The 26274-nt window shown below is 45.2% G+C and overlaps 2 protein-coding genes across 2 annotated transcripts; both read right to left on the reverse strand.

Annotated features, from left to right (window-relative positions):
* Nucleotides 1-715: 715 nt before the first annotated feature.
* Nucleotides 716-1846, reverse strand: LOC102704243 (probable calcium-binding protein CML18). The gene has a single exon (XM_006654100.3). It carries the CDS (start codon nucleotides 1624-1626, stop codon nucleotides 1081-1083), a length of 546 nt encoding a protein of 181 aa, XP_006654163.2. The 5' UTR covers nucleotides 1627-1846; the 3' UTR covers nucleotides 716-1080.
* Nucleotides 1847-19001: 17155 nt separating this feature from the next.
* LOC121054419 lies at nucleotides 19002-20735 on the reverse strand. The gene is made up of 4 exons (XM_040523922.1): nucleotides 20694-20735; nucleotides 20395-20610; nucleotides 19748-20119; nucleotides 19002-19610 (listed from the first exon to the last, which is right to left on the reverse strand). Exons 1-4 carry the CDS (start codon nucleotides 20733-20735, stop codon nucleotides 19002-19004), a joined length of 1239 nt encoding a protein of 412 aa, XP_040379856.1.
* Nucleotides 20736-26274: the final 5539 nt, after the last annotated feature.

Below are 26274 nucleotides of genomic sequence, written 5' to 3' on the forward strand. Positions count from 1 at the left end.
TGATCTCACCGGCTCATCTCTCTCTCAGACTTCCACTCTAGGAGTGGCCTGATGACAGGGTTGTGCAGCAGTGGGGCGGCGTGCAAACCGGTGCTGCTACTCACCAAGGAGGAGGGAGGGTGTAAGACCGACGCAACTCGTCGGCGGCAGATCTGCGTGACGGCAGGGCAACATCCTACTGGCGGTTCGTCGCGACGACTAGCCGATGACGGGTCTGTGCGATGTCAGGGTGGTGGATCAGTGCGGCGATCAGCGTGTCTTCATCCCCTCTCTAGCAGCGGTGACTTGATGAGACCATCTCCTTCTTAATGGATTGTTTGTCTAGGGCACTGAGGCCACATCGGCGTCTTCATCCTCTCTCCGGCAGAGGTGACTCGATGAGACCCTCTCCTTCTCAATGGATTGTCTATCTAGGTCACCGAGGCCACGTTCAGGTCTAGGGATCTATTAGGGTCAAGGCCAAGGAAGGGTTTCGTCTTGTTTTCGCTTTCAGGGCTAAGGCCGGGGCCATTCTTATCCAACCTGGTGCTGACCCACCTCGTTGCCAACCTTTCATACGAGAAAGTTGTATTTATCTCTCTTCACAAGGTACCAAATAAGGTAACAAATAATGATGTTAGTTTTTTTCAAAGGAAAACAAACATTTCATTTTCAGCTCCAAAAATTTCTCCGAGACATTTGGATTTGCCTACTCAAAATATTTGCAAGTAAGGAGAAAGACCGAATCTTCTATTTTTCCCGACATTCTTAACCTAGCTGGGCAGTAGGTCCCCAGATATGATAGTTTATAAATCCATCATTATAAACATTAGTCAAGTTGTACATATCACAAACAGTAATACAGCATGTCACTCACTGACTTTTGCATGATTACATCACTGCACATCAAATCATAAAGGCATTTTTAAAAATCACGATAGCTTAAGACTTATAGTAGTGAAAGTCTGTTCACTTGCTACTACAGTTAGGCTTAATTTATCAATCTAATTAGGGAAAGAAACCATGCAAGAAGTAGTGAAACTTTGAGGAGGCACCACATGGATGGGAATCATGGGATCGAGTCGATTAGTGCACTCCAGCCTACCGCCGGCCGGCGGCGCCGCCGCCCATCATCTTCTTGAACTCGTCGAAGTTGACGCAGCCGTCGCCGTCGGCGTCGACGGAGCGGATCATGCGGGAGCAGTCGGCGACGGAGCACTTGTCGCCGAGCTGGCGGAGCACGCGGTGGAGCTCCCGCGCGGAGATCTTCCCGTTGCTGTCGGCGTCGTACATGCGGAACGCCTCCCGCAGCTCCGCCTCCGACGCGGCCTCCTGGTCCTTGGCGCTGTCGCCGCTGCCGCCGCTGCAGTGGAAGGCGGTGAACTCGGTGAGGTCGACGAAGCCGTCGCGGTCGGAGTCCATCTCGTCCATCATGCGGCGCACCTCGCCCGGCCCCGGCGGCGCCCCCAGCGCCCGCAGCACGGACGCCAGCTCCTCCGCCGAGATCTTCCCGTCGCCGTTCGCGTCGTACCGCCGGAACACCTGCTCCAGCTCCGCCATCGGCATCCCCGGCGCCCCTCCCCCTCCGCCGTCCTCCACCTTCGCGCCACCGTATCCTCCTCCTCCTCCTCCTCGCGCGCTCGCCATGTGCTCGCCTCGGTCTCCGTCGTCGTCGTCCTCCACCTTTTTCTATCCGCGTAACATGTAGCGGCCCGGAGCCACGCGTAACGCCTACCACTTCTGCCCACCCTCCCCGACAAGCCGGGACCACACGGCCACACAAGGCGTTGGGCCCACCCCTTCCAGTGAAACATTTCCGGCGCGGGTAGAGTTGTGCGGTGTCTCGTAGCGCCCGCGACCCCGTGACGGAATCATCTGGAAGGGGAAGGGGAAGCGCAAGCAGGGAAGAAGCGAGACGCGACGAGAAAAAAAAAAAGGATGAAACGCATCGCACGTCACTGATAGGTGGGGCCCAGGGAGGATTTGGCTCGGTGGTGGGGACCACCACGTCAGGGCGTACGGGGGTCGGGGGGTGATGCGTTGCGTGGCCGCGTCGTCGATGGGCGTGGGGAGGAGGGGGGGAGACGAAAGGTGTGCGCCGACCGTATCACTTGTGGATGGTTGGTTGGCTGGCTGGCTGGCGTTCGGCGTTGTGTGTGTGTTTGCATGAGAGAGAGAGAGAGAGAGAGACAGAGAGAGAGAGAAGAGGGCGACTGATCTATCTGTTTACGCGGTGCGGAACCGCGTGGGGATGCCATGGACGACACGGAACAGCCAACAGCTGTTTGGTCACACTCAGCAGAAGGGATTCTTTTTGTTTGTAAATAAACTTGTACTGAAATATTGGCAAATGAGAAATAATTTATATAAATAAAATCTTTGTATATGTGTTTGTATGCTTAAAAAAACAAAGACTAAAAAATACATTATGATGAGAAAAACTTTAAAATCAACTCAAAATTTAAGGTTGAGAATTTAAATTATGGTTTATAAGCATCGTTAGAACAAAACTCCTTGATTGAGGGATCTTGTTGCGTACTTGACAGAATCTCTGGATGTACTGTCATAATTGAATTCCCCTTATGTTGTATCGTGTGCATGTCGACCTCGACGCTAGGCCGCATATAGGTTTCGTGGAAGTTCATGGTGAACTGTCAGCACTTATCCTAGTAAAAGTACATGGTACTCGAAGGCAAGTTCATTATCCTGGCTCGAGCCTATCTCTTGAGGGCCTTCTCGACAACCCTGTAGCAACCAACATTGCGGTATAGATTTATAGAAACTTTGTAGTGTTGTACTTTTTGGGAGATTGGGACGGAACTTGGGGAACCAACTGACCACATAGAGGTTGGTTGAATGTCTGATAGTCAACCTCAAGCATGAGGTGTGTGGGTGGCTCTCCATAAGCAGAAGGTATCCCTTGAAGAGGTGTCTGCTTCGTCCCATCATCAGCACTCGTGTCGCTCGTCGCAACGACGCTCAGTGCTATTCATGCATCGGGTTTGATAGCGTGGTTTTTTTCAAGGTGGCCCCATAGATTGCCTCCCAATCTAGATGGCAGATGGGAGGGGGAGTTGCATGGATGCCTCCATGAGGCCCAACACAGCAGTGCCCTCTCCTAGTGGAGTCGGACATGGCCAATGGTTGGGAAGATCTATGTGGGGATGTATCTGAAATAAATAGGGATCCCACACGCACAACTATCCAGGATTCAGTTGCGCATAGAAAAGGTATAAAAGCACAAGCTCAGCAAGGAAAACTTACTTAGCAGCGGAAATATGGCACGTCGACCAAGCTTTTGGAAAGACCACCCAAGCAGAAGACCCAACAACACCACAGGTGAGCCTGAGCAAAGGAAGCAACCCTAACACGAGCAACCTTGATGAAGACCTGCTCTTCTGAAACACATTTTATGCGAGGGGTGAGTACAAACGTACCCAGCAAACCACGATCCAAGAGATAGAAGTAGAATACATGCAAGTAGTACAAGGATATAGGGTTCATCAAGATGGTTTATAACAAGCCTATTGTAAATAGTTTTTCCCTATTTTGATAAACAGTTTATTTGCAAACATTTATAAATCGTCAGTTTAATACGTAGCAATATTAATCACCATCATTCTCATCTTATTCCAATTCAAATTCTAATTATAAAATCTACTCATACCATAAGAAATAGAAATCACCCAAAATGACACATCTCCATTAACCGGGAGCACGGCGTATTCGAATACAATACGACTTTACAGCGTCTGCCCAACTTTACCCACACGATACCACGACTGGATCAGAGTCAAGATAACATAACCGTTCATTAGTCTCACTTACTACTAGCACTGCCCAGTGGATCCTTTGGACCATCTTAGTGGTCGACTCTTGCCAGCGCTAGGCAAAGTTTTCACCGTCGCACTTTTATGGTTGCCCACTGTTGTGAGATCATGTCAATGGCCCACGGCCCCTTGCACATATCCACTCCTATATGCTCCTAGAGCCTCTAACAGTCATTCATATAGTGGGACCACGTATTAGGTTAAGTCCGATTACTCGGTCCTATGGATGGACGCAAATTATGCCACTTTTCATGGCATAAGAGGGTTTATCCTTAGATCCGAGGAAGCAAATAAATCAACACAACACACGCCTATAATAAACACAGTAATACATGTCATAATATCCACAACATCAACCTTCACCCGGAGTTACCTTCCATATCACTCAAGGCGAGTGATTTATATCAAAACAATATTTTATATAGCCCGATAGCATCATCATGTGACGACGGGCAAAACAGATATATGTGTATAGAAGTTTGGTGGTATTATCCACTACAATATTAATCTGATGAAGTGTACATCCTATACCTAGGTTATCAGGGAACAGGGTATGATTGTTTATGGTATCAGTAATAATAGTAAATTATTACAGGGCAATAACTAATGTAACATAGTTATTTGAAAGTAATAACACGCCAAAATAACTTTGCAAATAAATAATACATAAAATAACTAAGTGGTTCTCTACTTAGGTTCTCAAGATGATCAAAGGATGGTTTCGTGGCTTGCCTTGAGATATGTGGTTTTCTGGGAGCTTCAACGTAGTCGGGTCCACATCAGCTCCTGCAATGGCTTGATAGACCTTCCATGCGATCTAGCGCACGCACACAAGAACAAATAATAAACAAAGCTATAAAACTAAAAGCTATAAATAAACAATAAAATAGCAACAAAAGTTGGAGCTAGACAGAGATAATAGCTGAATGGGTGATGGAAGGAATTTGGAAGGTTTTTAGACTGATCTAGGATTAGGATCATGATTGCATATCTAGACAGTTATGATCTAGAATCAGAATGGTGTATAGTAATGACCGAAAGTAGGAGATATCAAAAGATTGTGACATGATTTTATGTGGCTTCGCATAATGCGAGATTGATTTAAATACCACATAATAAAGATCGAGGATAACTCGAAGTATGATTCGGATAAAACGGAAAATACAAGTAGATAGTGGTTGATTGAAATGAAGATGATAGATTAAACTGTGTATATGGAAGAGGCTATATGTTAATGTGTCGAAAGAGAAGACGATGAGTCAAACGTGGTTATTTAGTAATAGACAACATAAACTTGGATTCAGGGGGATGACAACAATTGGGTTAATATATGAGCTATAATTTACATGGTCGTACGACAATTTGAAGCAGTGGTTCAAGAGATATTATGGTAAATTGAAGGATAGATGGAATTGAATGGGCTTTAACTATTTCAAAGAATAAGGTTACGATTGGAGATTCAAATAGATATGGTTTAGGGCTTACAGTAGAAGACGATAATAGTGGAAGCTAGAATTATGGGGGCGTGATGGTTATGCTATGATCCTATGTGGTCTTATAAGACGAGTGTATATATGAAACAACGAACAACCTTGGGATTTAACCTAAGATATTGTCATGGACATGGGAGTTGATATAGATAAAGAAATATAAATGGGTTTATGGTCAGTGATTGGTCACAAATGATTAGATTAGGAATGAGAGTAACCGATTGAATTCTATACGCATTTAAAATTTAATTATGCATATCGAAAAAGGAATTTAATGATCAGGTATAGATAGCTTAAATCAAGGGGATGGCTAGATAGTGATGGTAGATCACTGAGTTATTGAATTAAATCAATAACTTGAATTGCGTATGGTTTAACATATAAGAATAAAAGAATTTAGGGATTAAATGAGGTCAGGTCGAAAGAAATAATATGAAATCGACGTTTCAAACATCGTCGATATATTAGGATAGACTTCGGATTTGACTGCATAATTATTTAGTGTACCGGAGTGGCTAACCAAATAATAATACATGGAGTCAATGGTCAAGTTAATATTTGAGTGGTTTCACCGGTATTAATGAATAGCAAACCATAGGAGCAAAATTAAGTTACGACTTCGGAGTCTCGGATGGTGATGAAAGTGGTTTCATTGGACTCAAAATAATTCAAAGAGTCTAGAATAGGTCTTGAATTTGGTCGAAGGTCAAACGGATGGTCAAATTGATTTAAAGGGCAAAGGGAAACTTTGGAATTATTTTCGAGTAGGAAAATCTCTATTTTCTCTCTCTTCTCTTTCTTCTTCCTTCCTTTCTCGTTCGTTCTTTCTTTCTTTCTTTCTTTCTTGTGCTCTCTCTTTCACAGGAGGCCGACGGTGAGGGTCGCAGGCGAGGGGAAGGCCGGCTCCGGCCGGGGATGGCTGCTCAGGCGGCGGGAGACGGAGGGGGATCGGTTCCCCTCGGTGGTGGCGGCCGGGAGGCAGCCGTCAGGGCTGGCGACGGCAGCCTGTAGCAGGCGGCGGTGGTACATGGCGCGGCGGCGCTCCGGCGAACCCAGGCGAGGCGCAGCGGCCAGAGAGGTAAAGGGGATGGCGGCGGAGGTAGCCGCGCAGGTGGCTGAGCGCGGGACGGCGCAGGGCGGCATGGCGCCGTGCAGCCGGTGGTGGTAGAACAGGGGAACGCCGGCAGCGACTCCGGCGAAGCTCCGGCGAGGGCACGATGGTGGGGAAGTTCAGGTGGAGGGCAGAGACCGTGGTGGCGCCGGGATTGGGTGCGGGAAGGCGCGAGGCAGCAGGGCGCCGGTCGACCGACGGCGACAAAACAGGGCAGCACCGGTCAGCAGCGCGGGAGGTGAACTCGGTGAAATTCCGGTGACGATTTCAACATGGGATGAGAGGGAAAATATTGGAAAGGAGGTATAGGTTCCATTTTTACCTTTAATTTTGGGAGGGAAGCTATGGTGGTGACGAATTTTGCGATGGAGCACCGGCGACATAAACCCTTGCTGTAGTCCGGCCGGGCTTGGAGGCAGCAATTCTGATAGTGACTAACTTTACAGCTTCAAGGAAATAGAGGAGGGGACTGCAACGACCTTCTTCATGGTCAGCGGCAGCAATACCGGCGACGACTCGGCCTGCAATAGTGAACAGATCGGGAGCAACGAGCTGTGCTCAACGTTGGCTTGCTTCTTCTCTCTTTTGTGCAAAACAGTGACGAGATGACAAACAGAGGGAATTTATAGGAAGAGGAAAGGCGGTGCAGCGAGGCGGTGGAAGGCAGCGGCAAGATGATATGCATCGTATTAAAGGGAGGAGTTTAAAATGGCGACGGCAATAACGTCGGTTGCGCTAGTGGCTGGCCGAACGAAGGAAATCTGAAACAGTGGAGAGAGGATGAGCATGATGACGACGACGTCGGCGTTATCGGTTGTGGCGCCGACCAGAGGCTTCGTTGAAGTTGGGGTCGGTGGAGGCATTGGGCCGACCTGGGCTGAATGGGTTTTGGGCCGAGGGAAAGAATAATAAAAAGGTAAATACGGAGATTTCGGTATTTGGATAAAACTAGTATAATTAGAGATTCAGTATGGAGCTTGGATAGAAATCGGATAAAACGAAATTAAATAAATGCAATTGGAATTTCTGGATATCGAATGACTTCGAATAAAGATATTTATGAACACCGGAATTTTGTGGCATGAACTTAATAAGCAGATATTGGCTAAAGAAAATAAATTGACATTGATCTCTAGGATAAATGGTGGGAATCGGGTAATTGTTAATTACAGATGAATTTGAATTGATGACGGAGATTTAGGTGGATTGCGACGAAAGGAAAGGATAAAAGAAATGGAATGAGTTTTAAGAGCTCAAACTTGACAAAAACAAAGAACAACAACTTAAAATATTTTTGCAAAAATTTTACCCTAAAATTTCGAGCATGTTACAATCTAGGGGGTTTCCCTATATGCTAATGTCTGCCCCACACTGGCTACCCGACGATGGGCATAAGTTACTAGCTTTGCTGTGTCTTTAGCCAATGCTTGGGTTAGGGTACTATTGACGCCAAATCTTCCAATCTAACATACTAAATATATGTGAAGGCCTGAGAGTCCTTGTGTCGCTCTAGTGCATGACCAAAATTCTTAGAAGGGGTGTGGGTATGCCAGTCAGTTTAATCATGCAACTGACGAGACAAAGAACAAAACAAGTCAATCGACTATCGATATGGGTGGGAAAAAATAAACTGGCCACCAAACCGGACCAAAGTAGTGGTTTTCTTTTGTTATCGATTGGATGTTCGGTTTTTGTTTTGATCTAAAATAAAAACCGATTTAGTGATTGGATTATATCTGTTGCAAACATAAGACACCGAATAAACCAAAGTCCTCCCATAAGAGTTGGTTAGTCGCCTCATCCCGAGTGATTAGCATATGAATGCGTAGAATTTTCTTTCGCAATTAAGTAGGTGTGGAGGACATCAACCATCGTGGGTTGTGCGCCATGCATGTGTGACATGGTCAATAGGTGTGAGACCCATCACCTCTTTGCTCTTTGTGCTATGCATGTATGAGGTTTCTCTTGTTCGATATAGAACCAAACCCGAAAAAACCAAACTGATTTTCTTCGTTTTGCTTTTTTCTTTGGCTACTTCGGTTTCTATTGTACAAAAACCGAAGAAACCGAAACAAGTAAACCGATAGAACCGCATGCCCACCCATAGCTGATAGGAAGTTGATGTAGCAGCGTTTAGTCAATAGGTTTAACAATTGGTTGTCGAAGACTTTGATCGGCTAGGCGTCCGATAAAAGTAAACTCAAATAATTAAATAAACAATGAATCCTTTGCTACGATCAACCAAAATCAACTTGCATGTAATCCTTATAAGCTGATGCAACACTTAAATAACTACTGACTTAAAAAAATCGATTGGTGTAGAAGTAATGCTGTAAGACAATCGGCTATTCTGTTGATATAAATACAATGATTTTGTAGACTGGTAAGAATCATTGACTATAACCAACTGATGATTGACCAAGATCTGTAAAATATCTAGCCTAACTTACTAGGAATAATCTTAGAAGATCGGAATGAATCGAGAGAGCTCAAGATTACACTTGTCGGAGATATGGGCCCAAGGGTATCCCCCGTGTATGGCGTATGGCTTCGTGGGTCCACGTGTTTGAACCCCTGAAGAAGGGGTCGGGCCCTAGGAATCCGTGTGCCTCTAGGGGATCGCCGGAAGGCTATCTAGCAGCTAGGCGTTGGAGGGGTCGGGCCGCCCCCGACCCCCTCGGCATGGGACAACGCGTGTGGCCCCTACCACACGTACAGGCGTGGCACGTCCATGGCGCCCAACCATCGCATTTATGGTGATGGGAGGACGCCTGGCGTATGCCACGCCACATTCAATGCAGCTGCAGGTGCACGCCTCTTCGTATTTAATGCGGCTACAAGCGCACGCCCCTCCTTGAGAAAAAGCGGGGGGGGGGGGGGGGGTCACGCCATCTCTGACCGTGCGGTGACAGCTTTGTCACCGCAAGGATGTCCCCTGTTTTCCCCCCGGTCGCCGTCGCATTAATTGTGCAGGGCGACCGCGTGAGAGGAGTGGTCTCCCCTTCAGACCGCTAGGTCCAAGGTATTGCCCCCTCCTCCACCCACTGGTTGGTAGGCCCAGGCAACGATAGCATGGCGACGTGAGGGAGCATGTTGACTAATTGCGGCCTTCGCGACAGTCTCGAGGAGGATAAGCCCATGCACGCCATAGGTGGGAAAAAGCAATGGCCCCTGTGGTGTTCCCTTATAGTATAAATGGAGGCCCTGGCCAACAGGAAGAGAGAAGACCAGGCAAGTAGAACATTCTCATATAAGCTTGTAACTTTGACTCTCATAGTTCACAGGCGACATGAGTATGGTATTACGCCTCACGGCGGTCTGAATCCGTATAACTCCTTTGCATCCACCGAGGGGGCCGACCCCCTTTGAATCTCTCTATTTTTCATTCGTTTTCTTTGGTAAGCTTTTGGGCCCTAGCCTGCACCCCTGGGCTAAACTCACAAAGGGGGTCCCATGGTTCGCCGCTCGATGAGCTTACGCTCCGACACACCTAGTAATGTTAGGCAAGATACTAAACTGATCAAGATTGTAGCAAGAAAAATAGATCAAGTTTGTTATGAGCCGATGACTGATAACTTGTCGGTTGGAACTCCGATAAATAGTGAGCAAGATACATCGACCTAATATAAACTATTTTATTAATTTAATAGATCAAATCGAACTGGGACAATATTAGATTGAAGACATCAAACAAAAAATATTAAGTCAATGTAAAACACTCAAAGTGATAGACCAGATCAACCTTAAGCAAAAACTGATATGGTAACTAGTGACTGTACAACTAGATCAGAAGATTGGATTGAGCCGATGTAGTTCTGATCTAGCTGATATGGTTGTTGGGGCCGGCGAAACATAGTACTTACCCCTCAGTCGAAAATCGAAACGACGCAGCCTCGTGTCAGGTGCCAAGTTTCCCCGGTGATGAAATCTCATAGAAGAGGGTGGCGATGCGCCGAGAGTAATTGTATTGATATGTCTAGATTATTTACCAGGACCCCGGGTGTACATATTTAAACCCTTGGATGAATACTAGTCCATATTGGCCACATCACACGTTTCATAATAAATGAAAGGAAACACACAAGTCCTGATCGGACTCTAAACCTAGTCACTATTGGATGTGGCACACGTTTTCTATAGATAAAAGAAAACATAGTCCTAACTGGACACGAGATAAAAACTTACTAAAGATTAAGAAAAATTACTAAATCTTACCAAATAAATAGATATAATTAATATAGTATTCCATAGTTTTTACGATTTTCTTCTTGAACCCGGACTCTTCTGGATAAGCTTTCCATTGGCTAACTGTGATATTTTCTTAACTAAGTCCACTAAGGAATCTCACTAAATCTTGGTGTTAACAGATACCCGACAAAGTAACTAGTGGGGGTTTGATAGAGCGCATCTCCCATTTGTTGGGCGCTGCCTAGTCACCTAATTTCATCAAAATCAAGGCAACTGCTCCTAACAGATAGCTCCCATGTAACTGCCCCCTCAAAAATGTCACCTACCCTATTCACGACAAGGGGTGTTGATGTCACGACATGATGCCATCATCAAGCATGGTGACAAGGCGGGGTTGGCTGCAGACTAAGGCGAGTTTCGTCCTTCAATGAAGGAATGTCCTGGTGGTACATGCTCACCATGATCCAAAGGCCGAGATCAATAGATAATTGCTTCACCTACCTAGTGCGCTAGCTGTCGGAGGAAAACTCCTAGAGCGAGCTATCATGAGAGACCCACTTTTGTGGGTTCGACCTAGTGGATGCAAATCAAGAGAGTTAAAAGAGCTTTTGGAGAAACCAAATGGAGGTGCGCAAGAGCCGAGTCCAGGGAGTATATATGTTTAGACCACGTGGAGGCGTAACAGCCTAATCATGTGATGATGGTGATATAAGGTGCGAAGCCTTGAATATTGCAAAGGGATACCACAATGTTTACAAAAGGAATGGCTACATGAAAACAATAAATGCTTCTTGTGGTCTCCCGTAAATCCATTTAATTTACTGACAACTAGTACTGTGTTGCCCTCATGTCGACTGACATTCCCTTACCTCTCTGGCTCCTAGTGTGTCAATACAACTTCCAAGGCCCACAACTTCGTACCATCTCACGCACCACATAACATGGATGTCATCTTGATGCTGGTGGGTAATGCTGATAATAGGACAAATAGGATGGACATGATAGGGGCATGTGTGCACCAAACCACCTTTCTGAAGTCCCAGAGAGACAACCTAGGGGGGTGAATAGGTGTCCTGAAAATTCTTTCAAATTGCAGCGGTCAGTACAGGGGCCGGACCATCCGGGCCTATGGCCGGACCGTCCGGTCGGCACTCTCGGGTTGGGCCGAGAGCTCTGGACGGACCGTCCTGGTTAGAACACCGGACCGTCCGGTTAGTGAAAAATGCAGACTTGACAGTCTACCTTTTCGATGATGTTCCTAGGAACGTGATGTGATTATGTGTGTAATAAAACAGCAGAAAGATCGCAGGAACAAACAGAACACGAAATCATAAGAATAAAGACACAGATTTATCCCAAAGTTTGGATCTTTCGATCCTACTCTCCGTTGAGGCGCTCCTACGAGCGGGATCTCTCTTGATCCTTTCCCTCTCTTGGCTTCCTCTCACAAGCCAACACGGGTCTTCAAATTCACAACTAGGGACTAGCAACCCCTTCGATCGACCACAAAGGTCAAGATCAAGGCGGCTTGCCCAGCCCTAGATTGCAATTCGCTCTACCCTGTAGCCTTCTATGAGAAACCACAAGAATCCACTATCAATCTTACCTATTCACTTGCGGAGGTTAGACACCAACCTTCACAACTTGCTCCCGGACGATTCACACGAATCGGAGGCTCACGGGCGACGCCTATCCGTCTAGGAGATCAATCTCCAAGAATAATAGGCCACCTTGACTCCACATGCATCCATCAACGCCCGAGAATGAACACTCTATCACTCACTAACCTTAACACTCTCTCTAAGACATGATCCAATGATTAATCTCTCTAGGAGGTGTATCGGGTTAGTGGGAGGCTTGAGAGGTGCTAGACTTGCCCTAGCAACCAGAAAACTCGAACAGAAAGCCTCACCAACGGCTAGATCTCAAGACCTCCTTTTATAGGCTGGCAAACATTACTTAGCCGTTGAAAAAGAAACTTAACCGGACTGTTCGGCTAGGGGGCCCGACCGTTCGGCCGACACTTAACTCACTCACTCAGAGCAGGGGCCGGACTAAGTGGGGACAATCTTAGTGGCGCCAGACGCGATGCTCGCAGTGTCGTCCTCTGTCTGAATCCTATCACTCTCAGTGGCCTCCGCCTCTGTAGCTACTTCTGACTGAGCTGTTTCTTCCATCTGAGGTGCACCAAACACAAACTCCTACTGAGTAGAGTGGCCACCTAAAACCTAAGGCTCTAGCAGCTGTTCTGCCTGCTGCTCTGGCTCCCCCTCTGCCTGTGCGTCTCCCTCCTCGTCATCTGCTGCCTCACCCTCATCAGACTCAGCCTCCTCTGAGGACTCCGCTGCAGGCACCTCAGACTCCTCGTCGTCCTCCTCAATGTACTCCTCCTCGGTGTCGACATCACTATCAACAGGAGCAGGGCGAGAAGAGGATGCGCCGACGTCACGGACGATGGTACGGGCAGCCTCATAGGCAGCAAAGGGATCCTCGTAGACCTCATCCTCGGACTCAGAGGGAATCTCATGCCCAGACTCACGCAAAAGCTGATTGATCTTTCTTTCGTTAGATTTTACTTTCACTGCTGTCTTCTTGCAGATCCCAAAGATAGCAGAGAGCGCTTTCTTGAAAGGAGAAAGCGATCCTGAAGATGGGCGCTCAGGAATCTGCGAAGTGGAGGGGCGAGCTGAGGCACTAGACTTTCCTTTCGCTTTGCTGACTTTGGGGAGAATGGGCTTGTAACTGCGGTGAGCACAATCAGCTACAAAACGCAGACCAGTGACTGTCTCAATCATCAGATGCAGGTATGCAGCATATGCAAGTCCACGGGAGGCATCCAGGATGATCTACTGCAGCTCATATCAGATATACTTGATGATGCAGAAAGGAGGCGCATTCTCCCTCATGCGCAACAGCAAGGTATGGTGCCTGGAGGTAAGGGCTGTCTTGTCGCCGGTCTTGGGCGAAACAGTAGTCTTCAAAAGCTTGAGTAACATATCGTAATGAGGAAGGATCCCCTTGGTCGAGCCAAGTGGCCCTGTCGGCATCCGGTCTGCATACAAGGTACGAACCACCTCTGAAGACATTAGGGACTCTGCGTGTATGCTGGGCTTGTTCAGATCGAGTGCATCGAGTCCCAAGATGGTGGCAAATTTTGACATGGTTACAGTATACTCTTCCCCTTCAGTCAGCCACCGCATTTGCTGTTCTATCCCATCCTCCGTCTCCTCAAAAAATACAGTCACAAAGAACTGTCCAATCAGCTTCTTATTCCAATCCTTCTCCAAGCACATGATGTCACCGACATCCTTGTCGATGCACATCTTGATCACTTGCTTAGCTACCGGATTAGTAGAAGCCTGCAAGTAGTCCCAATCCACCCATTTCATCTCTGTGAGGGAATTGGTCCTGCCGAGGAATACTGAGTTGTACCAATCCACTACCACCTGGGTCTTGAAACGGTAATCTGCTTCACACAGGTACTGCTGTTCTGGAGCCTTCAAACGATCAACTCTGGTCTTTTCCACGCACCTCATGTAGTCAATGCTCTTCCTTGGAGTCTCAAACTGGTTACAGTGCATCACAACCCTTCTTTTCCATAGCTCAAGGGGGTGGCCGCTCTACTCACGACGGGAAGGTCGAGAGGAGCTACCACCAACTGGTTCCTTCCCCTTCTTCTTCTTGGATTTCTTGGACTTTTTAGCTTTCTTGGCTTTATTGCTCTTGGTAGGAGGGGATGAGGGGGAGACAGATGAAGCGGTCTCTCGACCTGTCTGACTGCGAGTGCGGGGATGCGGAGGAGACTCAATCACAATCCCCATGGAGCCCTTACGGATAGCAGCTCGCTTGCCTCCCCCTTTGGTTGCCACCTTCTTTCCTTTTGTCATTTTCCCTCTTGGCAACTCAATCGGAGGGGAATCCTCACTGTCTGTCTCTGTAGATAGCTCCTGACGAGCCTTCTGACGCTTTTCTGAAGTCATGACTGAGGACAAAAAGTGCAAGAATCAAGAAGCATGAAGGTGGAGCCAAAGAATTCATCGGACTGGCTGTGGATCGGACAGTCTGGACAAGCACACAACAGTCCGGTCGGAGCTCACTGTCTGGCCAGAGAAATGGAGCTCACTCTATGGGGGTGAGAGGGATTTAGGGTTTGAGGAAGAGAGGAATTGAGAGAGATTTCCTCTCTCTGCTCGGCCTGGGGGCAGATAAGGAAGTCACCGGCCGGACCGTCCGGGTAGGTGCCGGACCGTCGGGCTGGGACTTTGCGAAGCAGGCCGAGGGGGCTGGTTGGACAGTTCGGCTGGGGGTGGACTGTCCGGTCCAGACTGGACTCTGGTGGAAGTAAAAGAGGCTGAAGTGAAACTGACTCCAAGAAGATTTGGCTATTCAACTTGAGAATCAGATCAAGCAATCAGTACAAACTATGATTCTCAAGTCAACAACCATTTTCGCAATCTAGAAATCAAGTTTTCGCATAACACTCAACAATTTTCACAACCAAGTTTGAAAAACAAGAATTTTGAAATTTTGTTTGGGAATGTTTGAGCCTTACTCCTAGTATTTAAGACCAATTCTATTTAAGAATTGACCTCTAGAAATACGAAGACTCATGTTGTTCTAACATGTGTATGAAATTGACTTAACTATTTGAAAAGTCAAGTCGTTTTTCATGCAATGTTGCGATAATCCAAGATATTTAATTCATTTCTCAACTCACAAAATCTTTTCTCATCTAAGTGCTTGGTGAAGATGTCGGCTAGTTGTTGTTCGGTTCTCACATGGGATATGGAAATGTCTCCTTTGGTTTCATGGTCCCTCAAGAAATGGTGTCGTATATCGATATGTTATGTTCTTGAGTGTTGGACTGGGTTGTTGGCTATTTTGATAGCACTCTCATTGTCACCAAGGAGGGGGATCCTAGTCATGGTGTATCCAAAATTTTGGAGAGTTTGTTTCATCCATAAGAGTTGGGCACAACACGCATCGACGGCTATGTATTCAGCTTCGGCGGTGGATAAGGCGATGAAATTTTGTTTCTTGGATGACCATGAGACTAGAGACCGCCCAAGGAATTGACAAGTCCCTGTGGTACTTTTTCTATCAACCTTACACCCGGCATAATCCGAGTCGGAGTAGCCCACTAGCTCAAAATTGCATACTTTCGGATACCAAAGCCCTAGGTTTGGAGTGTGAACCAAATACCTCAAGATTCTCTTAACGGCCACTAAATGACATTCTTTTGGAGCAGCTTGAAAGCGAGCACACATGCATACACTAAGCATTATGTCGGGCCTAGATGCGCAAAGATAAAGGAGAGAGCCGATGATTGAGCGATATACATTGATATCTACCTCCTTACCATTAACATCAAGGTCGAGGTGTCCATTTATCGGCATTGGCATCTTGATGGGTTAGCGCCGTCCATGTCAAACTTCTTAAGGACATCTTTCAAGTACTTTGTTTGCGAAATGAACGTGCCATCCTTGAGTTGCCTTACTTGTAAGCCGAGGAAAAACTTCAATTCTCCCATCATGGACATCTCAAACCTTTTGGTCATGATTCTACTAAACTCTTCACTAAATGAAACATTAGTTGAGCCAAATATTATGTCATCGACATAAATTTGGCATACAAACAGATCATTCTTAAATTTCTTGGTGAAGAGAGTAGTATCGGCCTTCCCGATCTCAAAACCGTTCTTGGTTAGGAAATCGCGAAGACACTCGTATCATGCCCTTGGTGCTTGCTTGAGCCCATATATAGCCTTGTGTAGCTTGTAGATGTGGTAGGGGTGCTTTGGATCTTCGAAGCCCAACGGTTGCTCCACATATACCAATTTAGAGATTAGTCTATTGAGAAAGGCGCTCTTGACGTCCATTTGGTATAACTTAAAATCATGGTTAGCGGCATAAGCTAATAGAATGCGAATGGACTCAAGGCGGGCAACCGGCGCAAAGGTTTCACCGAAGTCAAGTCCTTCGACTTGAGTGAAACCTTGGGCCACTAACCGTGCTTTGTTTCTTGTGACGATCCCACGCTCATCTTGCTTGTTTCGGAAAACCCACTTGGTCCCGATGACATTTTGCTTGGGCCTTTCCACTAGAGACCACACTTCATTTTTTTTGAAGTTGTTGAGCTCTTCTTGCATGGCCATTACCCAATCCGGGTCTCCAAGCGCGTCTTCCACTTTCACTGGTTCCAAAGATGAGACAAACGAGTAATTTTCACAAAAACTTGCAATTCGGGATCGAGTCGTTACCACTTTCCTCATATCACCAATGATGTTGTCCACCGGGTAATCACTTTGTACTGTTTGATGAATTCGAGGATAGTGTACCGTGGGGGCCGGAGCCGATTCTTGCTCACATGCGCCCACGACATCAATCCCATCCCCAAGGTTTTTATTACTACCATCATCATGAACTAGTACGGGATCATCTTCGGTTGAGGATTCTTGTTGAACATCTCGTTCTTGCTCTTGCTCCCCCTCAACCTCCCGAGGTCTTACATCACCAACAGCCTTGTTGTCTATATCCTCCCGTGAAATTCCAATTCCTGCATCATTCACTTCTACTTGCTCTACTTGAGAGCCATTATTTTCATCAAATGTCACGTCCCTTGAAACTTCAACAATACCGGTGGTTTTGTTGAAAACCCAATAGGCACGTGCGTTTGCCTCATATCCTAATAGAAAACCTTCATCTACTTTGGATGCAAACTTAGATGATCTAGCCCTTTTGCTAAGAATGAAACATTTGCAACCAAAGACACGAAAGTAGGATACGTTTGGCTTTTTACCGATTAGAAGTTCATATGCAATTTTCTTGAGAAGCTTGTGGAGGTATAGACGGTTGAGGGAGTGACACGGGTGTTGACGGCTTCGGCCCAAAAGACATTTGGAGTCTTGTACTCATCAAGCATTGTCCGAGCCATCTCGATAAGTGTCCAGTTCTTCCTCTCCACAATCCCATTTTGAGGAGGATCATATGGAGCGGAGAACTCGTGCTTGATTCCCTCTTCATCAAGAAACTCTTCAACTTGGGTATTCTTGAATTCTCCTCCGTTATCACTCCGAACTCTTTTTATCTTCACTTCAAACTCATTTTGCGCTCTCTTCACAAATTTCTTAAAAATTTCTTGAGTTTCGCTCTTGTCATAGAGAAAGAAGACCCAAGTGAAGCGAGAAAAGTCATCAACAATCACTAGACCGTGTTTGTTACCTCCCAAGCTTAGATAAGCTATTGGTCCGAAGAGGTCTATGTGCAATAACTCCAATGGTCTTGTAGTCGTCATGATGTTCTTTGTGGGGTGGAAGGTTCCAACTTGCTTCCCCGCTTGACAAGCGCTACAAACTCGGTCTTTCTCAAAAATGACATTAGATAAGCCAAGAATGTGCTCCCCTTTAGAAGATTTGACAAATTTCTCATCCCGGAGTGACCAAGGCGTCGATGCCAAAGCCATCCAAGAGTCGATTTGGCGATTAAGCAAGATTTAGAGTTAACTCTATCATCGTCGAAGTCGACAAGATAGAGATCCCCTTTAATCTTCCCTTAAACACTCCCGATTTGTCATCTCTCCTAAAGACGGTAACATCTATATCGGTGAAGAGGCAATTAAATCCAAGCTTACATAATTGAGAAACCGAGAGTAGATTGTAGCTAAGGGACTCAACGAGAAGGACATTTGAGAGAGAATTGTCTTTGGAGATAGCAATTTTACCTAAGCCCATTACCTTTCCTTTGTTGTCATCTCCAAAGATAATGTCGTCGCAATTTCCTCCATTCTCGTCGAGTGAGATAAACATACTCCTTTCTCTGGTCATATGATTAGTGCATTCGCTATCGATCACCCAACTCGAGCCACCGGAGGAGTATGCCTACAAGAGACAGGTTAAGCATGCAATTTAGGTACCCAAACTTGTTTAAGTTTAGGTCCCTTAACAATAGTGATCAACTCCTTAGGGATCCATATGCTTGGCCTTCGCTTCTCTTGACTTGATCCAATGAAGATAGCAACCACACGTCCACGGTTGTCCTTCATGATCACATGAGAGCCATACATAAGCCTGATTCGAGCTGGATCCTCATGAACTAAGGAGAGCTCAAAGTCAACCTTTCTGCTCAGCTGGGGTCGGACTGTCCGGCCCGTAGGACTAGACTGTCTGGCTGGTACTCTCTGCCAGGCAGACAGCTCAGGTCAGACCGTCCGGTCATTGGGACCGGACCGTTTGACCAGACTATTTTGCCAGACCGAGAAGTCTGACCGGACTGACCGACCCAGACCAGACTGTCTGGTATGTCCTCTCTATTGAACAGAGGGGCCAGACCAGACTGTCCGAGTAGGGCCGGACCGTCCGGCTTGCCTTCTCTGTTGAACAGAGGACTCAGGCAGGACTGTCCGGCCCTATTCGGACTGTCTGTCCTCAGGGCTGATTTTTGTATCCTCTTCAGCAGTTGACTCCCTTTTCTTCACAAATGCAACACATGGTTTACCATTGATCATTACTCTTTTTGGGCTTGCATTTGAGTCGGGGGAATATCCAAGACCCCTCTTATCCTTGTTGTTATAAGAGGTGATTGTCTTGAAGAGAGCATCATTGGATTGGTAAGTTCGAATGCATCCAAACTTTACCAAGGTCTCCAACCTCTCATTTTCTTTCTTCAACTCTTTGAGAGCTACATTGTTAGTCTCAACAACACTTAAGTCAATAGTTTTGTATTTCTCACAATCAAGAATAGTAGTGACTATTGTGTTGTCCTTAGACTTGGAGAGGCTGTGCTTAAGATTGTCAATTTCATTCTCAAGACCATTGTGCCTCACATTCATGGACACAATAGTTTCCTCAAGGATTTCATTGACATTCTTAAGATTGGTTATGGTTTGATTTGCTAGCGTGAGCTCCTTAGACAAATCAACCAACTTTTCATCCTTTCTGGCAAGGGCCTTTTCAAGAGAGTCATTTTTTATCCTCTCTTGAATAAGGAGATCCTCTTGCCTCTCGAGAGATCCTTCCTTTTCTTCTAGCACTTTCATGAGTTTAACGATATGAATGAGAGCGGGTTTGCTAAAATTTCTAAGCAAAGCATCATCATTATCATGGTATCATCATCATCACTAGAGTCAACATGATGCTTGGGAGCTAGATATACCTTGCGCCCTTGCACCATGAGGCACAATGGCGTATGATCACCGTCATCGTCGCTCAAGTTGGAGAAGAGCCGCTCCGTGCTTGATGACGATATGGCCATGGTAGCAACGCCTTTGCTCTTGGAGTCGCTTGACTTGGGCTCCTCCTCTTTGTCGCTCTCATTGTCGCTTGAGAACCACTCTTCACCGATGTGAGCTCTCCTGGGCCTTTTCTTGAAATACTTGGTCTTGCCCTTGCCCTTCTTGTTCTTAGCGAGCTTGGGGCAATCCGCTATAAAGTGCCCAAACTCCTTGCACTCATAGCATGTTTTCTTGGATTGCCTCTTATACCGGTCCTCATCCTTTCTCCCATAGCTCTTCTTGCGGAGGAATTTCTTGAATTTGTGAACCAAGAGAGCGAGTTCTTCATCCTCACTCTCCGAGTCACTTGAGCTCTCTTCTTGAAGCTTGGAGTTTTCTTTGCCTTGAATGCAATCTCCTTGTTCTTGGCTTGGGCAGCATTGGTGGCGTATTTCTTAACTTTCTTTGCTTCTTACTCCAAGAGTTCATGCGAGATGATCCTTGAGAGCACGTCACTTGGAGTCATTCTCTTGAAACCGCTTGACTCACGGATCAAAGTCACCAAGATAGGATTTCTTGGTGAAATTGCCTGGAGCAAGCGCTTCACCACCACATGATCCGTCATGTCTTCACTCCCAAGGCCACGGATCTTGTTCACTATGATCATCATCCGGTCATACATCTCTTGAGGTGTTTCGTCATCTTCCATCACGAACCTCCCTAGCTTCCCTTCAAGAAGTTCAATCTTGGATTCTCGAACCCCTCTTGATCCTTCATGAGCAATGCGGAGCGTGTCCCAAATCTCCTAGGCTTCATCAAGTTGATCAACCTTGTTGAATTCCTCCGGGCTCAAGGAGTTGAGAATCACGCTTGCCGCTTGAGCATTACGGTGGATGAGGAGCTCTTGCGCCGGAGTGAGATCTTCTTCATCTTTCGGCATATCCTTCACACCTGTGCACACAACTTTCCAAACACTTGGATGCAAGAAGATTAGATGAAGTTTCATTTTATGTTTCCATGCCCCATAGTGAGTACCATCAAAGAAAGGTGCACGGCCGGAAGAGATAGAAATGTTAGATGATGAAGTATTGAGTTTAGAGTAATCAAACTCAATAGAGGCTCCCTTTTTGGTAGAGCCTTCTCCACCATCTTCATCTTTACGGTTGTTGTTGTTGGAAACGCCGCTAGTCTTGTCTCCCATCTTGGATCACTTCAAGCTTTTAAGCATTTTCAGAAGAACCTTGCTCTGATACCAATTGAAGTCTTAGAGAGAGTCTAGAGAGGGGGTGAATAGGTGTCCTGAAAATTCTTTTAAATTGCAGCAGTCAGTACAGGGGCCAGACCGTCCGGGCCTATGGCCGGACCGTCCGGTCGGCACTCTCGGGTTGGGCCGAGAGCTCTGGCCGGACCGTCCTGGTCAGAACACCGGACCGTTCGGTCAGTGAAAAATACAGACTTGACAGTCTACCTTTTCAGTGATGTTCCTAGGAACGTAATGTGATTATGTGTGCAATAAAACAGCAGAAAGATCGCAGGAACAAACAGAACACAAATCATAAGAATAAAGACACGAGAGATTTATCTCGAAGTTCGGATCTTTCGATCCTATTCTCTGTTGAGGCGCTCCTGCGAGCGGGATCTCTCTTGATCCTTTCCCTCTCTTGGCTTCCTCCCACAAGGCCAACACGGGTCTCCGAATTCACAACTAGGGACTAGCAACCCCTTCGATCGACCACAAAGGTCAAGATCAAGGCGGCTTGCCCAGCCCTAGATTGCAATTCGCTCTACCATGTAGCCTTCTATAAGAAAGCACAAGAATCCACTATCAATCTTACTTATTCCCTTGCGGAGGTTAGGCACCAACCTTTACAACTTGCTCCCGGGCGATCCACACGAATCGGAGGCTCACTGGTGACGCCTATCCGTCTAGGAGATCAATCTCCAAGAGTAATATGCCACCTTGACTCCACATGCATCCATCAACGCCCGAGAATGAACACTCTATCACTCACTAACCTTAACACTCTCTCTAAGACATGATCCAATGATTAATCTCTCTAGGAGGTGTATCGGGTTAGTGGGGAGGCTTGAGAGGTGCTAGACTTGCCCTAGCAACCAGAAAACTCAAACAAAAAGCCTCACCAACGGCTAGATCTCAAGACCTCCTTTTATAGGCTGGCAGACGTCACTTAACTCACTCACTCAGAGCAGGGGTCGGACTAAGGTCTGGACCGTTCTGCCACTGAACTGTCCGGCTTGGGGCCGGACCGTCCACACACTCGACTTGAGCAAGGGCCGGACCAAGGACCGGACCGTCCTGTCACCTGACCAAGGACCGGACCGTCCTGTCCCTACTTCAGGAAAAACAACATAGGCTACAACTGGACCTAAACTTACTCCACTCGGCTTAGGCTTACTCCAGGATGCATGCAGAGATTCCAGTGACCTCTCTTAGTAGTACGGAGTTCCTATGACTCAAAAAGAAAAAAATAAAATACGTCTTCGAGCGCCTTCGTCTTCATAGAGTCGTCGCTTCGGGTCACACATGCTCTAAGTTTGATCAAGTAATCCTTCAATCAAAATGATCTCTCATCTTCTCTGCAATCACAACTCATTAGCGCACACATGCTTGGCTAGCATTGTCATTAATCATCCAAAACTTCGTTTAGGGGCTAAATGCACTTTCACTTTCAGCAGTAGGCACACACTCTTTTTAAGCAGGGGCAAACAATAGCTCCTTGCGGTGTCAACCTGACACCAAGAATGATGATGATTAATTAGTTGTATGCGCCTTTCCTTATGTGGGACACGTGGTGATAGACATTGGGTGCTAAATCGGCCTAACACCCTTCTGCTTGTTGAGTGGGATTGGATGTTGGGCTCGCCGAACATCTCACGTCACAAGGAACTATTCAGGAGTTTCCCATTTCGCCTAATCTAGCTACCTCTTGAAATCCCAGTGGAGTAGCCTAGGAGGGGTGAATAGGCATCCCTAAAAAATCTTTCAAAGTCGTAGAGGTCAGTAGGCTGGACCGTCCGGTTGTAGGATAGGACCATCTAGTTAGGGCTCTCGGATGAGAACGAGAGCTCTGACCGGACCGTCCGGTCAGGCAAAAGGTGGATTCAGAGTATCCCCATTTGCAGTGATGTTCTAGGGAGCGTGAGGTGACAGTGTGTAAAAGATAGAGTGACAAAACACCAAATCAATAGGAATAAAGATAGAGAGAAAGATAGTGACATGGTGAGTTTATCCCGAAGTTCGGATCTTTCAATCATACTCTCCATTGAGGCTCTCCTACAAGCAGAATCTCTTTTGATCCTTTTCTCACTCAGCTTTCTCCCACGAGATCGACTCGGGTCTTCAAATCCACATCCCTAGGTTGAGTTGATCCTTGATCGAACACCAAGATCAAGATCAAGCGATCCCTCTCAACCATAGGTCGTGATTTGCTCTACCCAACAACCTCCTAGACGAAAGCCCGAGATTTTCCACTATCAAGTTACCTAATTTCATTGCGGACGGTAGGCGAAACCTTCACAAAGTTTCCGGAGCGATCCACACCAATTGGATGCTCACGGGCGACGCCTATCCGTCTAGGAGAATGATCTCCAAGAGTAATAAGCCCCAAGCGCCACCATATACATCCATGAGCTCCAAAAAGAAGCACTCAAGATCACTCCAACTAGAAATTCATCCTAAGCCTTGATCCTCACAAGAATCACTCTAGATGGTGTTAGAACTAGTTGGGATGACTTAAGAGGTGCTAAAACTACCCTAGGAGTCTAGGGTTCGAACGGTCACCAATGGCTAGAGCACTAGAGTCCAATATATAGCCCTGTCACACGTCATATAGCCATTGCAGAAAGTGCATAGGTCAGACCGTCCGGTCAACACTTAGGAATTTTCTCAAGATATGGGTTGGACTGTCTGGCTCAGAATAAACTATGATGAAATAACCTCAAATTAACTCCACATTTAAGATTGAAAATTCAAATTCTAGCTTATAAGCATAAGCAAAAACCAAAAGAGGGGGTGACATGCCTCCTCCAATAAATGCGTCATTTAAGAAAAGAAAACGGTTGATTGTTTGGCTGAAAAAGTCAAACAACATATTTGCAAAAGAAAAAATTCTTAGCGATTAAAAGTCAATGCTGAAAAATAAACTTCATTAAAAAAATCTAAAAATTAACTCTAAATTTAAGCTTAAAAATTCAAAATTTGCCTTATATGCATAGACAGAAACGAAAAGATGATGATAAAAATAGACAAATATAAAGAACCAGTTTGACCTAAAAAACAGAAGTGCATAACAGGATCTGACATAACAGAGGTTCTACTAGGAAATTCAGCTACATGCCTAAACTAAGAACTTCAAATACCTAACCACGTTGTCTATTAGCTGAAAAATAACAAAACATGCACTAGCTCAGTAGGTAACTCGTAAAAGTCCATAAGCACTCCCTATCTGTAAAATGTAAGTCGCTAGAGGGCCACTAAAACTGTCTTCCAAAATTTCACAAGTGAATAAAAAGGGGGAACAAAGTAGCAATCTTGCATATATTGCTGTTAGCTTCAATACTAAAGATTACCAGTAAAATTAAATATCAATTTTAGTAGGTCGAAACTAAGCAATCTGATAATAGCTACATTAATTCTGTAAATGCACTGTAACAAGTTGTTGCAAAACAATCATATGTTTAGATGGCTAACAAAAATATGTCTTATTATTATCTGACAAAACTAAAAAGCACTAGGTATTAGTATGTGACAAAACTATCACCTTGTTTTCGAACTAACTACTATTCAGATCTAAGCATTGTTAATATCTGAATCTGACAAAGCTATATATGGCTAGTAGATGACAGAACAAACAAAACTATATATATGAAAAAAATTAACAAAATTACCTACTGTTAGCAGTCATGAAGCACTCCCTCTAAAATTAAATATTTTAGATAACAAACCTAACTTAACAAAATTACTAAATAAATGGATATTTTCAGATGCACTTTGAGGTAGCTGAAAGTGGCAGCGTACATGATAATATTTTGCAGTTAGCAGCCATGTTCAGATAGTAAATATAGAAAAAATAGTATTTATCTGATAGAAGTCTAAATACAAAAACTTACACAACTATTTCGGCCAAGTATCTAACTCGTATTACAAGTACATGTTACACAGCGCAGTAAAGTTTAATTAGCAGCAACATCGACAGCAAGAGTCCAGCTAAAAAGCAGGCTATTGGTCGGTCTCTGGATAAAGTCTGAATCTTGTTTGAGCGAAACAGTGAAGAAAAGTGATACGTAGTAGGGAATACAGGAAAATGTAATGGATTTCTGGCCAGATGGACAGGGATTCGACTTGTTTGGTATCCACAGATTATGGCAGTAAAAATTTGATTTGTTTCTAGAACGATCAATGGCTACGCAAACAAGCTAGTGTTAGTTGCAATGGTGGACAAAAGACATAGCAGTAACGAGTTCCCAAGAAATGGCCTCTGGCCTGAGGGCTTTATAATCCACAAAATTAAATTTAGTAAGTTTCCAAAAACTAAGAATACTCTGACCTACTGTCACACGACTATAAATTTAAACCAATGTTTGAGCAGTGAAAAATAAATAAATTCTTGTGACAAACAAATTTGGAGAATTCAATGTTTGCATTTGATTAACTGCATTCCCTCTCGTCGCCGAAAACAAACTCAGTTGCCATTCAAGCATAAAAAGCACCTGATCATTGATTGGTTTGGACATGGATACACGCCTACTCTATATGTAATTGGCTTTAACTTTAAAAAAACAAAATACTCCCTCCATATTTTTATGTATGACACCGTTAACTCTTGAAATCACATTTGACCATTCGTCTTATTCAAAATTTATATCCAAATATGCAAAATTATAATACATAATTAAAGTTTCTATAATAATAAATCATATTATAAAAAATAATTAATATTTATATAATTTTTTTAATAAGACGAATGGTCAAACGTGGACCTAAAAATCAACGGCATCATATTAAAAAAATATGGAGGGAATATATCTGTATGTGTGTGTCAGGTGGTGAGGGGGCTCAAACTAAAGCTCAACATCATTTCTACGTAAAAGAGAGCGAGGGGAAATCGAAAAATAGAGTCCAACTTAGTTTTAAAATAGCTAGATTGATGACAGTAAAATAGCTAGCGTCTCGCCATCGGTTCCTGCCAGTAGTCTGTGGGAGCCGGAAATCGCAAGCACCAATCTTGGGACCAAATCCAACGACCAAAATCGGAAGACAAACCAAATTTTTTCAGCTGGCAGTTGTATTGCAATGAATAAATCAGAAGAACAAGATTACATTGATTGCAATGCCAATGTGGTAATGCAATCATCATTAGTCCTAACTGCACAAGACTACCAATTAACACTGCTAAGTTACTGAGAGACTACAGACTATCAATAACTGAAGACAATGAAATCATCATTT

This window comes from Oryza brachyantha, chromosome 5 (genome assembly GCF_000231095.2).
Source record: "Oryza brachyantha chromosome 5, ObraRS2, whole genome shotgun sequence".
Lineage (NCBI taxonomy): Eukaryota > Viridiplantae > Streptophyta > Magnoliopsida > Poales > Poaceae > Oryza > Oryza brachyantha.

Bases quoted from the DNA above. Each gene is read 5' to 3' on its own strand.
- LOC102704243 (XM_006654100.3), bottom strand. From the start codon at position 1,626: ATGGCGAGCGCGCGAGGAGGAGGAGGAGGAGGATACGGTGGCGCGAAG.
- LOC121054419 (XM_040523922.1), bottom strand. From the start codon at position 20,735: ATGAAGAAGATCTCACTCCGGCGCAAGAGCTCCTCATCCACC. The intron at 20,611-20,693 runs GTAATGCTCAAG...GATGAAGCCTAG, and splicing joins GCAAGAGCTCCTCATCCACC to GAGATTTGGGACACGCTCCG. The intron at 19,611-19,747 runs GTATATCTAGCT...CTAGAAGAAAAG, and splicing joins TCATGGTGCAAGGGCGCAAG to GAAGGATCTCTCGAGAGGCA.